At 46.1% G+C, this 16158-nt stretch overlaps 1 protein-coding gene across 1 annotated transcript in view; it reads right to left on the bottom strand.

Annotated features, from left to right (window-relative positions):
- Positions 1 to 16158, bottom strand: part of FAM166A (family with sequence similarity 166 member A) — a 52901-nt gene that overhangs the window by 16245 nt on the left and 20498 nt on the right. Inside the window, exons 4-6 of the mRNA XM_043499049.1 lie at positions 11398 to 11496; positions 9485 to 9825; positions 5754 to 5871 (exon numbers count right to left, since the gene is read on the bottom strand). Coding sequence (XP_043354984.1) covers positions 5754 to 5871; positions 9485 to 9825; positions 11398 to 11496 — 558 coding nt within the window. The remainder of the gene's footprint in view (positions 1 to 5753; positions 5872 to 9484; positions 9826 to 11397; positions 11497 to 16158) is intronic.

The raw sequence follows: 16158 nt of genomic DNA, 5'->3' as shown, positions 1-16158 counted from the left end.
GGCGTTCTGTTGTTTTCTTTGTTGGGCCTGTCCTGTAGTAGGTGACTTCTGGGTACTCTTCTGGCTCTGTCAATCTGTTTCTTCACTTCAGCAGGTGGGTACTGTAGTTGTAGGAATGCATGATAGAGATCTTGTAGGTGTTTGTCTCTGTCTGAGGGGTTGGAGCAAATGCGGTTATATCGTAGCGCTTGGCTGTAGACAATGGATCGAGTGGTATGATCTGGATGAAAGCTAGAGGCATGTAGGTAGGAATAGCGGTCAGTAGGTTTCCGATATAGGGTGGTGTTTATGTGACCATCGCTTATTAGCACCGTAGTGTCCAGGAAGTGGATCTCTTGTGTGGACTGGTCCAGGCTGAGGTTGATGGTGGGATGGAAATTGTTGAAATCACCTTCAGCCCCCAACTAAAACCCCTCCAACGCATCATCAAGGATCTACAACCTATCCTGAAGGACGAGCCATCGCTCTCTCAGATCTTGGGAGACAGACCAGTCCTTGCTTACAGACAGCCCCCCAATCTGAAGCAAATACTCACCAGCAACCACACACCACACAACAGAACCACTAACCCAGGAACCTATCCTTGCAACAAAGCCCGTTGCCAACTCTGTCCACATATCTATTCAGGGGATACCATCATAGGGCCTAATCACATCAGCCACACTATCAGAGGCTCGTTCACCTGCGCATCTACCAATGTGATATATGCCATCATGTGCCAGCAATGCCCCTCTGCCATGTACATTGGCCAAACTGGACAGTCTCTACGTAAAAGAATGAATGGACACAAATCAGACGTCAAGAATTATAACATTCAAAAACCAGTTGGAGAACACTTCAATCTCTCTGGTCACTCGATCACAGACCTAAGAGTGGCTATACTTCAACAAAAAAGCTTCAAAAACAGACTCCAACGAGAGACTGCTGAATTGGAATTAATTTGCAAACTGGATACAATTAACTTAGGCTTGAATAGAGACTGGGAATGGATGAGTCATTACACAAAGTAAAACTATTTCCCCATGGTATTTCTCCCTCCCACCCCACCCCCCACTGTTCCTCTGATATTCTTGTTAACTGCTGGAATTAGCCTACCTGCTTGTCACCATGAAAGGTTTTCCTCCTTCCCCCCCCTGCTGTTGGTGATGGCTTATCTTAAGTGATCACTCTCCTTACAGTGTGTATGATAAACCCATTGTTTCATGTTCTCTGTGTGTGTATATAAATCTCTCCTCTGTTTTTTCCACCAAATGCATCCGATGAAGTGAGCTGTAGCTCACGAAAGCTTATGCTCTAATAAATTTGTTAGTCTCTAAGGTGCCACAAGTACTCCTTTTCTTTTTGCATAGTCTGGAAAGCTCACTGCAACAGTTTCATAGCATGGAGGATTGGAATCTCCACCTCTGACAGCAATTAACTGGGTATTAAAAACATTTCTACCTTATTGCCAGCAGAGAGAGATCCATATGGTCAATGAGAACACCACAGCAGTGATTTACATAAACAAACAGGGAGGTGCCCTTGGCACAAAACTGCACAGAGAGGGAATAGCTCTGTGGGAGCGGCACATTCTCCTCAGTATGTATCCAGTGGCCTTGCACCTAGCAAGGAAAGACAACAACCTAGCAGACCAATTAAGCGGAAAATTATGGACACTCCTGAATAGTCACTGAAAACATTGGTACCAAAAGTGATCCTCACCTGGTGGGGCCATCCAGACATGGACCTTTCCATAGCTAAACAGAAGGTGAATGCTGAAAATTGTGCTTGAGAACAGGGTGGTACAGTTATTCCACAGCCTGGAGCCAAAGGCCTCTTTATACATTTCCTTCTTTTCCACTCTTACGGATGGAAAAGCAGGACAAGACCAAAATGATTTAAATTGCACCAGCATGAGCCGGACATCAATGGTTCCCTGACCTGCTTCACCTCTCAGGAGGGAGCTATCAATCTCTCCTTGTCTCCCCAGACCTACTGACTCAGCAATACAGTGGATCTTATCAGTCAGACCCAGTCTCCCTTCACCTCACTGAATGGCCAAATTGGACTTTAACTCACTTGGAACTACTTTGTTCAATTGAGGTTCAAAAGTTTTAGTTCATTCTAGGAAAAAAACCCTCATCTCGGACATGATACAGTTTAAAATGGAAAAGATTAATGCTTTGGACAAACACCCGACCAATCCATATTGGAGTATTTGCTGCAGCTAAAACTCTGAGGCCTCTCATTATTCTTGTTAAGGTTCATTTCTCAGCCATATCAGCCTCTATTCCACTGCTGACAAAAGATCAGAGTTTGCCCATGAAAGTAAAAAAAAAAAAAATTCCAAGTCTCAACAATATCTACCCTCCTATCAAAAGTCCTACACCTTCGTGGGATCTTAATTTGGTTCTCACAGCTAATGAAGCATCTATATGAGCCAATGGGAAAATGTTCTTTATTCTATTTATCAATTAAAATAGCATTCTTGGGAGCAGTTACATCTGCAAGAAGAGTAAGCAAAGTAGATGTACTCAGAATAGAACCATGCTTTACAATTTTCCAGAAGGACAAAACAGTGCATCCCCAGTTTCTCCCAAAAGTGGCCACGAATTTTCACATCAGTCAATCAATATATTTTACCTGTTTTTTCCTGAACCTCATTCACACAAGGTAAGGTAAACACCATAAGTTAGATGTAAAAGGAGCTTTAGCTTATTATTTAGACAGGACTAAAGAATTCAGGCATTCTCTGAACGTCTTTATCTTGTACTCTGACAACATCAAAAAGCAGACCAGGTCTTTCCAACCATTACCCAGATGGCTTAAGTACTATGTAGAAGAGGCCTACATTTAACTGCTGTCCATATCCATCAGGGGATAAAGGTCCCACCCTACCAAAGCCAAGGCAGCTTCAATGGCATGCCTAAGACACGTACCAATTACAGAAATTCAGAAAGCCATCAAACAGAGCTTCAGACACATTTTAAAAAAAACCATTGCTCTCTGGACCTAGGGTTCAGCTCTGCTGCTCAATTTGGCAGAGCAGTCATTCAATCTTTTCGTAATTAAGACTCCTCATCCTACCTTTCTTCACAGGACTACAGTTTGGCAATCTATCCCATGCATGGGAATATGTGGATATCCATTTACTTATAACCAGAGTTCTTTGAAATGGACTTTGCAAATTCACGCTCCCTCGACCACCTTTCCCTCTTCCTCAGAGGCCTAATTACAACATGGACTGGAGGAGGTGATGATGGAGGGACAGAGACGGACAGAGTGCTGGGTGCCCTTTTATAGCCTCACTCTCAGAACATTCAGGAACAGTGAGGGGGAGGAGCAAGAGGGGGGGCGTGCGAGCACTTCAGTGGGCACTGCTATGTAAGAGTTCGTCTTCAGAGCTGCACCAGCCGGTGCATCCCACGAGTGGGCGTATGCAGAGGCCACTCAGAGACTTCCGGTAACATGTAAGTAACCTTTGTTCACTGTGAAGCAAGTGCTGAGATTCTGCTCAACCTGGGCTAGAGAAAAGGAAGATGACATCGTCAAGGTGGATGCATAGATCCACTGATTTTAAGGCCAGAAGGGACCATTGTGATCATCTAGTCTGCTGGCGTAACACAGGTGGAGAATTGCACTGAGTGATTAGCGTATTTGATGTATTGTGCTTTGAATGTATCAACCCTGATGGTGGTATCTTTCTTAAAGACAGAAATTAAAACTGGATTAACCTTTCCCCTCTGAATTAGAGACAGACTAAAACTGGAATCTTCTATCTGACTTCACCCTTATACCTGCAACTGGACTTTTGGAATCAGCTCCAAACTTGGGTGTTGCAACACCTAACCCTTAGGTGCCTGGCCACCCAGTGGAATTCTCACCCCCAGCCTTGGGTGCCCAGGCTCTTCATATGATGCATGGGGACAGTTAGGCGCCTACGGGAAGGATCCTCAGAAGACAGCAAACTGGGAAGGGAGCTGCCAAAGCTAGCCAGAAGTGTAATGCAGAGGAAAGGGATGGAGCTTAGATCCAGATCTTCGAAGGTAATTAGGTGCTTAACTCCTCCCATTGACCTAGACTTTAGGTGCCTGACTGACAGACTGGAGATAGATCCCTCCTTCTGCTCAGGATCTTCAGCTGTGAACTTTCTCTCCTGGAGTGAGGCACCAATGCAAGGTCAACCACTTAATCAGCCCATGCCCTAACAGCAGCTGAAACCCTGAGTTTTCTAACCCAAACCCAACTGTGTGAGACAGATGACCCAACAGCCTAGTGGACAGGGCACTCATCCAGAGCATGGAAGGCTTGTATTTAAATCCTGGCTCTTCCCGATTTGGAACAGGGACTTAAGCCCACCTCTCAGGTGAGTGCTCCAACCACCACACTGTTGGGTGTTCTGGGGTGGGAATCTATCCCACTTGGTTTAAATAATTAGCTATTAATTGGAGCAGGGACTTCAGCCTGGATCTCTCACATCCCAGCTCGTGCCCTAACCACCAGCTTATAGAGTCAGTCTGTCTTAGCTGGGGATTATATTTAATAACTATTTCAACAGAAAGAAAAGGAGGACTTGTGGCACCTTTTCTTTTTGCGGATACAGACTAACATGGCTACTACTCTGAAACCTGCCATTATTTCAAGAGAGAAATTCAAAGAAGCCTACCCCAGGAGAACCAATAGTTATGGTATTCACTAGGGATGTGAGAGACAGAGCAGGGATTTGAAGTTGGGTCTCCCTTAAACCTCCCTGAAGGGGGGTTCCAAAGAGGATGGAGCTTGACTGTTCTCCGTGATAGGATATGACAGGACAAGGAGCAATGGTCTCAAGCTGCAGTGGGGGAGGTCTAGGTTGGATATTAGGAAAAACTATTTCACTAGGAGGGTGGTGAAGCACTGAAATGTGTTACCTAGGGAGGTGGTGGAATCTCCATCCTTAGAGGTTTTTAAAGCCCGGCTTGACAAAGCCCTGGCTGGTGTAATTTAGTTGGTGTTGGTCCTGCTTTGAGCAGGGGGTAGGACTAGATGACCTCCTGAGGTCTCTTCCAACCCTAATCTTCTATGATTCTATGATTATCCCAGGTGAATTCCTTAATTACCTGGATGGGCGTGCACACACACACACACATACACACACACAAAATGCATGCTTCCAGGGCTGTCTTTTGTGCTGGTATCAGGTCTTAGGTGTGCACACCTACCAGATAGGGCCCCACAGGTGAGATGGGGGCAGTTTGAGCACCCTGCTTCAGGGCCATCAGGGCTAGGGCTCTGAGTAGCTCATTAGCTCTAGGGTGGTGTCTGGACTTAGGGGTTTTGCACATGCCCACCATGAAAACTTAGTTAACTACAGCTTAGGTAGCAGGTGAGCAGTTGGTTTGAGAATGTCGTTGGCACTTAAATGTTGAACATAGGTGCCTGAAGGGACAGATAGGCACCTAAGTAACTTTTTGAATTTGGGCCTTTGTGATTGGGGAAAAAAAGAATTTGGATTGTAATCAAAACTCAACCAATGGGGAGCTGCTAAACCAAATCAGGCACCCATATATCTGTTTAACCCAGCTGGCCTAGCGTCACTCACCCACTCTGTGTCTTGGTTTCTCCATCTGTGAAACATGGATAATAATACACATCTTTGCAATGGAGTGGAAGCCACTGGCAAATCTCTTTAAGATTCTCAGAGGGAAAAGAGGATGAGGAGAATGTTCATTTTGCAGTGAAATGGTTGAGTAACTGCTTGGCCTAATCTTGTATGTGGTCTTGTTCTCTCCTACCTGAAATGGCTTTCCGTTGGATCAGGTTTGGGACATCCAGCTTTGGGAGCTGATTATATCTGCTTACATCCACTGTCTCAATCACTGCATCCAAAGGCACTCCCTCAATCCTAACAGGCTGAAAACCAAAATAAAACAAGTGCCAGTGAAATCTTCTTCCTCTCTTGGGTCTCTTCCATTCCCAGCATTGCCAGAGCCCACATATCACATCTCCTGCCTGTGTTTATGCCTTTACTGTACTTTAACACCTGGGATGATCTGAGACCCTCTTGTACAGTCACTTATATGGCAGATCAACTGGCTAGTCATGGCAGATTTTCAAGGGTTCAACTGAGAATAATGGGAGCTGTTAAGTGCAGAAATCTTTTGAAAATCTGTCCTATAAACTAGTGCTTAGAGTAAGGGCCAAGGATGCAGGACTCCTTGGATCTTCATCCAACACTGCTACTGACTTGCTTGGGGAAAATCACCTAATTTCTGCCTTCTGTGGATTTGTACAAGCATGACTGATTATAACCTGGTAAGAAGAAAAGGAGCACTTGTGGCACCTTAGAGACTAACAAATTTATTAGAGCATAAGCTTTCGTGAGCTACAGCTCACTTCATCAGATGCATTTGGTGGAAAATACAGTGGGGAGATTTATATACACATACAGAGAACATGAAACAATGGGTTTTATCATACATACTGTAAGGAGAGTGATCATTTAAGATGAGCCATCACCAGCAGCGGGGGGGGGGAGGAAGGAGAAAAACCTATTTCCAGCAGTTAACAAGAACATCTGAGGAACAGAGGGGGGTGGGGTGGGGTGGGGGGGGAGAAATAACATGGGGAAATAGTTTTACTTTGTGTAATTGGCAATTAACTTAGGCTTGAATAGAGACTGGGAATGGATGAGTCATTACACAAAGTAAAACTATTTCCCCATGTTATTTCTCCACCCCACTGTTCCTCAGATGTTCTTGTTAACTGCTGGAAATAGCCTACCTTGCTTGTCACCATGAAAGGTTTTCCTCCTTTCCCCCCCTGCTGCTGGTGATGGCTCATCTTAAGTGATCACTCTCCTTACAGTGTGTATGATAAAACCCATTGTTTCATGTTCTCTGTATGTGTATATAAATCTCCCCACTGTATTTTCCACCAAATGCATCCGATGAAGTGAGCTGTAGCTCACGAAAGCTTATGCTCAAATAAATTTGTTAGTCTCTAAGGTGCCACAAGTACTCCTTTTCTTTTTGTGAATACAGACTAACACGGCTGCTACTCTGTAACCTGGTAAGGAATCCTTTTGACACATAGCAAGGAACAGACGGCAGCACACTTTCCTATAGTTGGGTTGGTGCCACAGGGTTAAAAGGAATAAAACACAGTAAAATCTTAGTTCTGTCTCTAAAATCAGCAGCTATGATTAGACACACAGAGGATTCATCAACACAGCAACTGCCCCCCTCCCCAGGGGCAGCGAGTCTCAAAGCCCTGGTCAATTAACTTGGGCTCATGCTACAGGGCTAAAAATAGCCATGTAGACATCCAGGCTCTGAGACCTGGCGAGAGGAGAGAATCTCAGAGCCCGGGCTTCAGCCCAAGCCTGAACACCCTACATGGCTACTTTTAGCCTCGTAGCATGAGCCCTGGGAGGCTGTCAGTTGACTCAGCTCCAAGAGTCACTGCCACGGGGAATGGTGTTGCTATGTAGACGTACCCATTGCAAACCAATCTGCTGACTCAAACAGTATCCTTGCCAGTAATAAGAGTGGAGCTGCACTTTAGTAAATTACTCTATTTCTCTTTGCTCAGGTGACTGGTCCGATTAGTTCCAATGGAGTGAGAGTATAGAGACTTTTTTTCAAAAAAGGAATAGAAGACAAAAAAACAAAAGCAGGCAAACAGGAAATGGTTCAAAACCCAAAAACCAGGTATGGAAAACTCCTTCCTACCCACATAGTAGTTCTGTGCCAGGAGTTCCCCTCATGCACCTACATACTGCTGGTATCAGAAAATTCCACCATGGCCAGTAGTAGCAAAGCACGAAGGTTTCCTTATGGCCATGTACAAACTTGGAGAGTGCCAGCATAATAGTGAACCTTCCCCCCCGTGCCTAAATCATTATGCATAAATCAGGAGCACCGGAAGCTCCCTAGAAGTGGGGGGGTCACCAGTGCCTGGACTGTGGCCCCACCCCACTCCTCCCTCAAGGCCCCTCCCCTCCTCGTAGGCCCTGCCTCTACTCTGCCTTTTCCCCCAAGACCCCACCCTCACTCCACCTCTTCCTCCAAGGCACTTTTAAAGCAATGGGGCTCTGGCCCCTCCCCATTCCCACGCCCTTGGCATAGATTCATAAATTTCAGTATGATGATGTAGTCTGAGCTTCTATCTAACACAGGCCAGAAACCTTCCTCTAAATGATCAAGTCACTTATTAGCCTTCTCTTGGCTAAACTAAATAGAGTGATTAAATATTCGTTGGGCCGGAGAGAGAGTAAAAATGACTCTACAGATCAGTGCCTAGGGCATGCACCTGGGAAGTGGGTGGACCCTTGAATTCCGGTCCCAGCTCCGATGGTGATTTAGTTATATAAAATGGAACAGCTTCAGCAGGAGAGAGTAAGCAAGAGCGCCCTCCTGAGTATGCACTAGCTTGGTGGTTAGGACACTCCCCAGGGAGGTGGCAGACCTGGGTTCAGATCCCTGCTCCAAATTAGACAGACTAGGGATTTGAAACCAGGTCTGCCACCTTCGAGGTGAATCTTGGCTTCCATGCTTCGTAAGAAAGAACTGACCTGGCTTAGGTGCCTAACGCCAGGAGCAGGCTCTCAGATGAGAATCCTGACCAGGAGGGAGGTGTCTAAATACACCTGTGGATCTGCCCCTCCCCCACCCCAGCCCACCCCCAGTATTATAGTGATGAGCATGGTGTATGCACTTGTATAGCATAGAAATAAGGCATAAATTTTTTACAGTGAGGGTAATTAACCATTGGATCAACTCACCAAGGGTCATTGTGGATTCTCCATCACTGACAATTTCTAAATCAAGATTGGATGTTTTTCTAAAAGATCAGCTCTAGCACAACCAGAAGTTGTTGAGCTTGATGCAGGAATCGCTGCAGGAGGTTCTGGCTCTGTGTCATGCAGGCGGTCAAACTAGATCATCACAGGGGGCCATTCCAAAATTAAGATCTATGAATCTATGCACTGGGTAGTAGTAATGAGGCGCAGAACTCTCCTTCTTGCTCACATATCAGGGCAATGCCATTCCAGATTCTCCCTCTTCCAGGCCTGTAGGAAGTTCTTGGTAATGCCAGACTAGGAGGGAGATCTCTTCCATGCTCATGTACTTATGCAGCGTTTGCAATGTGGCAGAATGAACTCATCACCATCCATCCTTACACAGCTCTGTGCAGCAGCATATCCCTTTCCATGCTCACATACCTGAACAGTGTAAAGACAGCAGAGAGAACTCTCTTTGTGTCCACATACCTAGGTAGAGAGAACTCCCACCATGTCTAGACAACTGTGTGCTGGAGGTCTGGCATGAATCTCTCAAAATCCCCATGTGCTCACAGGCCTGGAGAGTACCAGAATGGTAAGGACTTCTCCATGCCAGCACAAAGCCAGCTTGATCCAGCTCACTCCCTGTGTATAGCCAGAGTAACAGAGCGAACCTCCTCCACGCTCCCTGTCTCTGCAGGAGACGTGTAGCACAGAACTCTCCCATCCATGCCCACACACCTGTTTGGTTCCACGGGGGCAGGGAGAGCTCCTCCATCCTTGCCCACATGCCAGTGCAATGTCAGGATAGCAAGGTGCCTTCCTCTCCTCCTGCTCAGATGCCAGTGGCGTGCCAGTAGGGGAGGATGAACTCTTCCATCCATGCCCACATGCCAATCTAATGCCAGGATGGCAGGGGATATATTTTCTCTGCTCACGTAGCTGCATAGAGTCACCAGTGTCTGTGTCCACCCACGACTGTTGTCCCTGTGCTGGCAATACCATTAGCAGTGGGGCTCTTGATTCAGTGGCTGGTGTGGGACAGCATGGTCCAAACTGAGCATTTTGGTAGGGAATGAACCCTGTAAAACAGAACAAGCCAAGCTATAAGAATGTGTATATGGACACAATTAGGGGGAAGGAGCGAATGCCCATTTCAAGGGGGGAAAAGGTCTGTCCCATAGACTATGTGCACTGGGGAGGTACCTCTGTGCCCAGACGACAGACATATTGAAAGCTGCCTCATGCACTGGGCAGCACCTAGGGGTGCTCGGTGCTGAAGTAGTGCTGCACACGCGTATGAGCAGATCTCCTAGCAGTGGTTACATTAACATGAACATTTTTGAGGCATGCTATAGACACTCCCCTGGAGCTAGCTGAATGAGATCAGAGCTCCTCAGTTATCCCCCAATCTGTCCCATCGTTACCCTTAGCACAGGCTAGTTACTTAGAGCCTTCTCCCCAGAGAGACTGAAGAGCCTGGGTGCTTAAATTCATAACTTTTCTAGACACAAAAAATCATGGACTGAATAGAGATGCTGGATTTATGGCTTCTTACAACAATCCATAACCCGCTTACAACCCTCCCAGCTGCTCCCTCCCATCCTGGTCCCTTAAAATGTATTAACTAAACAATCTGTCCCCCCTTGTATTTAGCAGTGACTCTCTGAGGGTAAGTCTACACGACAAAATTCAGTTAACCTAAGTTACATTGATGTACGGCCATGGCAGTAATTCAACTGCTTTTGCATGTCCACACTACTCTCCTTGTGTCAGCAGTGCGCATCCTCACCAGGAGTGCTTGCACTGATTTAATTGTCAGTGTGGGGCATTGTGGGATGGCATCTGAAAGGCAGCAACAGTCGATGTAAGCAACACAATGTCTACACTGACTCTGCGTCAACTTAAGTGCTACGCCTCTTGCGGAGGTGGAGTTAAGTTGGTGTAGTGGGTGAGTTGCATCTGCAGGAACTACATTTTAGTTAACTCTGTAGTGTAGACCTGGACTGAGTTAGTTTCCCAGACTCGAGGAAAAGCTCTGTGTGATCTCGAAAGCTTGTCTCTCTCACCAACAGAAGTTGGTCCAATAATAGGTATTACCCCATTCACCTTGTCTTTCTAGACTTCTGTAAAACATTTGACTTGGTACAGAAGGCATTTTGATTAAAATATTGGAATGGTAAAAAATTAACATGGCACACATTAAATGGATTAAAAACTGGCTACCTGATAGGTCTCAAAATCTAACTGTAAATAGGGAACGGTCATTGAGGGTGGCATATTTCCAACGAATTCCTGCAGGGATCAGTTCTTGGCCCTACGCTATTTAATATTTTGTCAATGACCTGGAAGAAAACATAAAATCATCACTAATAATGTTTACAAATGACACACACATTGTGGGAGTGATAACTAAGGCTATGTTTTAGTCATGGGTATTTTTAATAAAAGTCATGGACAGGTCACGGGCAGTAAACAAAAATTCATAGCCCGTGACCTGTCCAGGACTTGTACTATATATCCTCAACTAAAACTTGGGGGCTCTGGAACAAGGAGCGGCTCAGGGGTACCACAGGTGCTCTTGGGGGAAGAGGGGCGGCCCGGGACCCCACTGCTGCTCGGGTGGAGGTTGGCAGGGCTGGCAAATTCCCTACCTGGCTCCGTGTGGCTCCCCACGCTCTGGCCAATGGGAGCTGCAGGGGCAGCACCTGTGGGAAGAGGCAGCACGCGGAGCCCTCTGGCCGCTCCTCTGCCTAGGAGACAAGAGACATTTCACCGCTTCCGGCGAGCACCCCCCCCAGGTAATCACTGCCCAGAATCCTCACCCCCTCCCGCACTCCAACCCCCTTCCACAGCCCAGAGCCCCCTTCCACACCCAAACTCCTGCTGCTGCTGTTGGGGGGAGGGGAAAGAGCAGTGGCCTGAGATTGCCCCTGTAGCAGTCGGTGCGGCTGGCCCAGGGGCTGCCTGAACTGCTCAGGTGGACCCCAGGTCAGCAGCACCAGATGCTGCAGAAGTCACAGAGGGCCCAGAAATTCACAGAATCTGTGACCTCCCTGACAGATTCACAGCCTTAGTAACAAATAATGAAGAGGACAGGTCATTGATTCAGAGCAATCTAGATCGCTAGGTAAGCTGGGCACAAGCAAACAATATGCATTGTAATATGGCTAAATGTAAATGTATACATCTAGCACAAAAACTCATAGGCCATTCTTACAGGATGGGGGACTCTATCCTGGGAAGCAGGGACTCTGAAAGAGATTTGGGGGTCATGGTGGATAATCAGCTGAACGTAAGCTCCCAGTGTGATGCTGTGACCAAAAGAGCTAATGAGATCCTGTGATGCATAAATAGGGGGGATCTTGAATAGAAGCAGAGAGGTTATTTTATCTGTATTTGGCACTGGTGTGACTGCTGCTGGAATCCTGAGTCCAGTTCTGGTGTGGACAATTCAAGAGGGATGTTGATAAATTGGAGAGGTTCAAAGAAGAGCCACAAGAGTGATTAAAGAATTAGACAACATGTTTAAGAAAGGGAAAGTTAAGGGGTAACTTGACTATACAGTCTATAAGTATCTACGTGGGGAACAAACATTTAATAATGGGCTTTTCAATCTATCAGAGAAAGATATAATGCAATCCAATGGCTGGAAGATGAAGCTAGACAAATTCAGACTGGAAATAAGACATACATTTTTAATGATGAGAAATTAACTATAGGAACAATATTGCAAGAGTTGAGGTGGATTCTCCCTCCTGACAAATTTTAAAAATCAAGAGTGTCTGTTTTCTAAAATATATAGTGTAGGAATTATTTTGGGGCAGTTCTCTCGCCTGTGTTATACAGAAGATCAGATTAGATGATCACAATGGTTCCTTCTGATCTTGGACATGTATTTTGAAGAATAGTTAAAAATAATGCAGAGACTCGCTGAAGGTTGTTGATTCTATATGGGGAGAGATGTTTGTTTAGGTAAATTTTAATTTAATCATTTTATATAAAGTGAAGGATATGTGCAATAGCTGTGGTTTTTAAAGGTTGTGGCGCATGGCTTCATCTTGAGCACATCTGTTGCACCCAGAGTTTTGGCACAGACTAACTTCTTAGGTTCCTTAGATTATACCTAGGCACACTTCAGATCTGAGACCTTTTGGATCTAAGCCACTGCCTTGAAGCTCCCGAACATTTCTGCAACAAGAATGTTGGAGGAGACACCACTAGGGAGCTTGGTTTGCCCTGACGCTTAGACCAGATGCTCAGGCTATAAAGTCTGCTAGACCACGAAGACCTTTCAGACTGTAGGGAATCTTCTTCTGTTTTCATATGCCAACTTCAAAAGTAACATTAAAAGGTCAACATCCAAGTTTGTCATCCACTCTGTGGCTTCCAGTAATATGGAATGCATCAAGGCTGTCCTTCAGCAAAAGATCTTAGTGGGCAGCAATGCACAAGATGTTCCATGGTTTGGATGTCTTCTCCACATTTACATGTAAGACTTCTTCATTTTCCATGTGTGCAGTAGGCAATTGCAGCACCTGTGTGACGTTCCAATGTGGTTCGCTAGGATCCATGTCTTATGCAGCATGGTGAAGGTAGATGATTGTTCTGTAGGATCCGTGATCCGGTCTTGATTCTTGACCCTACAGTTTTTGCATAGCCTCCACCACTTGTCTTTTGCTGACACTCCTGAGGTTTTGAAAGCTTTAGCTGCTAACCAGAAAGGGTTCCTGGATTTAAGGTGCCATCTCAGGAGGAGGTTGGAGACCTTCATAGATGAGCAAGTCTGAGTTTGTTATCGCAGATCATATTCTTGTATTATTGCTGCTTCTCTTCGGGGGATGTTGGTGAGATATGTGTAAGGATGGGGAATCAGAATATCAATGTTAAGTTCAGCACTTCTGTGACAATTTGCATAGCAGTGTTCAATTGCACATTGGCAAGTTTCATATGTGCACTACCTACTCATACTGGCACGCAGTATTCAGCCACTGATGATGAGGGCCAAGGTGGTTGTCTGCAAGGTGTGAGCATCTGCTCCCTCATTGGTCTTGGCTAGTTTGTGGATTGTACTGTTCCTAGCCTTTATTCTGGCCGTGGATTCTGTCAGATGTTAGGCTACAATCCAGAACCACACAGATATCTTGGGAAGCCCTCTTGCATGAATGTCACCTGCAACACCAAACTCAGCCATGTCTTTACATGTCGGTTGCTCAGGTGAAATGAGGAGGCAGCAATTTGAGGGTTTGGTCAGAGTCACTACGACCAGCAGCACTTCTTCAGGTTCTGCAGATCTCATGTTGTGAGGATGTGTTCTGCTTGGTTGAAAGGCTCACTTCACAGCGAGTGTGAGATCTTCCTCATATCCAAATTTTCATGACTGGCTCCATGGCATGTCATGGAGATAAATCTTAAAGAGAGACAGTGCCAAGACGAATTCCTGTGGGAGCCCATTGCTCAGGAAACGAGGTCAGCTGGTCTGTTCTATTAGAAGAATGCAGCACTTGTGATTGGTGAGCATAACTGTCAGTAGGTGCAGCGTTGCTCTCCATCATGCTATTTTTGACACTTTCAGAATCAGGCTGTCTCATCAAACCATGTCATATGCTGAGGACAAATCCACAAAGGCTGCTGCTGGTTTGAGCCCATATTGATAGCCAGCTTCCATGTAGGTCATCAGTGCATGTACCTGATGTGAGAAAGCTCTGTCCTTGCCTCCGTGGGTCCCGTGTTTCCTGGCGGATTTTGCTAGTCTCAGAGGCTCACTATGACCCTCCACGTAACCCTTCTTTCTCTAGAGACAAAGGTCACAGTCTACTGAGCCATTTTCATCATAAGCCAGCAAGGGAGGTGAGGAGAAGTTATCCTTCCTTGCACAGTCTCTGTTGTCTCCCAGTCTCAGTGATTAATCAGGGGCAAAGGTGAGGGGGGGAGCCCAGGCCCACCCTCTACTCCGGGCTCCAGCCCAGGGACCCTAATAGTATCAGCTATGGTAGCTGACCTTTTAGAAACATGACATGTACAATTCCCTGGGCCACTTCCCCCACAGCAGCCCTCACTTCCTCAAGCTCCACTTCACCCTTACCTCAGGGCCTCCTTCCTTGTACCTGATATGGTGTGTACTACTCAGCCTCTCCAACAGCGCAACTTCCTCCCACAGCTCCTGACATGCACACCCACCTGACTGACTGGGAGGCTTTTAACTAGTTTCAGCCGGCCCCTGACTGGCTTCAGGTGTCCCAATCAACCTAGCCTTCTCCCTGCCTTCTGGAAAGTTCTTAATTGGCCCCAGGTGTCTTAATTGACCTGGAGCAGCTGCCATTTCACTATCCTGGTACCAGGGACTTGTTTAGCCTGGAGCTAATATATCTATCTCCCACTACTCTTCCATAGCCATCTGGCCTTGCCCCGTCACACTGATCACAGGTACTTCATCCCAGTCTGAACCGAGATTGCTCTTTTGAGACTGAGTACTCAAAAGACGGGTGTAGTATCCTTTCCAAGAGCTTGTCTATTATGCATAGTAATGATACCAGCTGTTAGTTTTTCAGCTTATCTGCTTTCTGCAGTTTCAGGATGGTAGTGATCTTTACCTGTTGCCACACCTTAGGCATTTGGCCAAGGGCATACACATTGGTAAAGAAAAGGAGTACTTGTGGCACCTTAGAGACTAACAAATTTATTAGAGCATAAGCTTTCGTGAGCTACAGCTCACTTCATCTAGTTGTGGCCATGCTGGCCTAGGTTTTTCAGAAATTCTGGGAAAATGCCATCTGGGCCTGCTGTATTGCCAAGTTTGGTGAGTTTTAGGGGCTTGTTCACTTTTTCTCTAGTGAAAGGCTTTGATAGATTCAGTGTTGCTGGGCAGTAGGACAGGGAGCAGTAAAGCTCTGTCTTCACTGTCCATTTGTGATGAAGATCTATTTGGGCTTTGGAATTCAAGCACATCAGGGTGGTATTGGCATCAGCTGTGACATATGACACTGTGCAAAGGGGAGGGTTGGCATTGCCATGGTTACGGGGAAGCTTCCAGGCTTTCCTGGTTGAGTGAGTGAAACCGAGGCTCTGCATAGCTTTTCTATATCACTCTTACCTAGCAGAGTTTAGTGTTTCCAGGAGTGTGGTTGCAGCAGCAGGGTTATCTGTTGTCCTGGACTCCTTTAGGGGAGCCTCACTGTCTACCAGTCAGCAGGGAATGTAGGCTTTCCTGTAGCCACAGGGGATGTTCCTTTTTACAGCCTCTTTAAGGAGATTGATGAACCTGTCATAACTATCCATGTTCACAGGGCTTTGTCGAACTGCTTTTTCCATGGTTTCCATGTAGCTGTTCCAGTGGTCCTTCCTAAAGTTTCAACATGGCTTTTCCAATGTGATTAGGGGACTAGGACATTAATGCGTATAACAAAAGATCAGTG

Source organism: Dermochelys coriacea, chromosome 16 (assembly GCF_009764565.3).
Source record: "Dermochelys coriacea isolate rDerCor1 chromosome 16, rDerCor1.pri.v4, whole genome shotgun sequence".
Taxonomy (NCBI): Eukaryota; Metazoa; Chordata; order Testudines; family Dermochelyidae; genus Dermochelys; species Dermochelys coriacea.
This window is presented reverse-complemented; position numbering and strand designations above follow the sequence as displayed.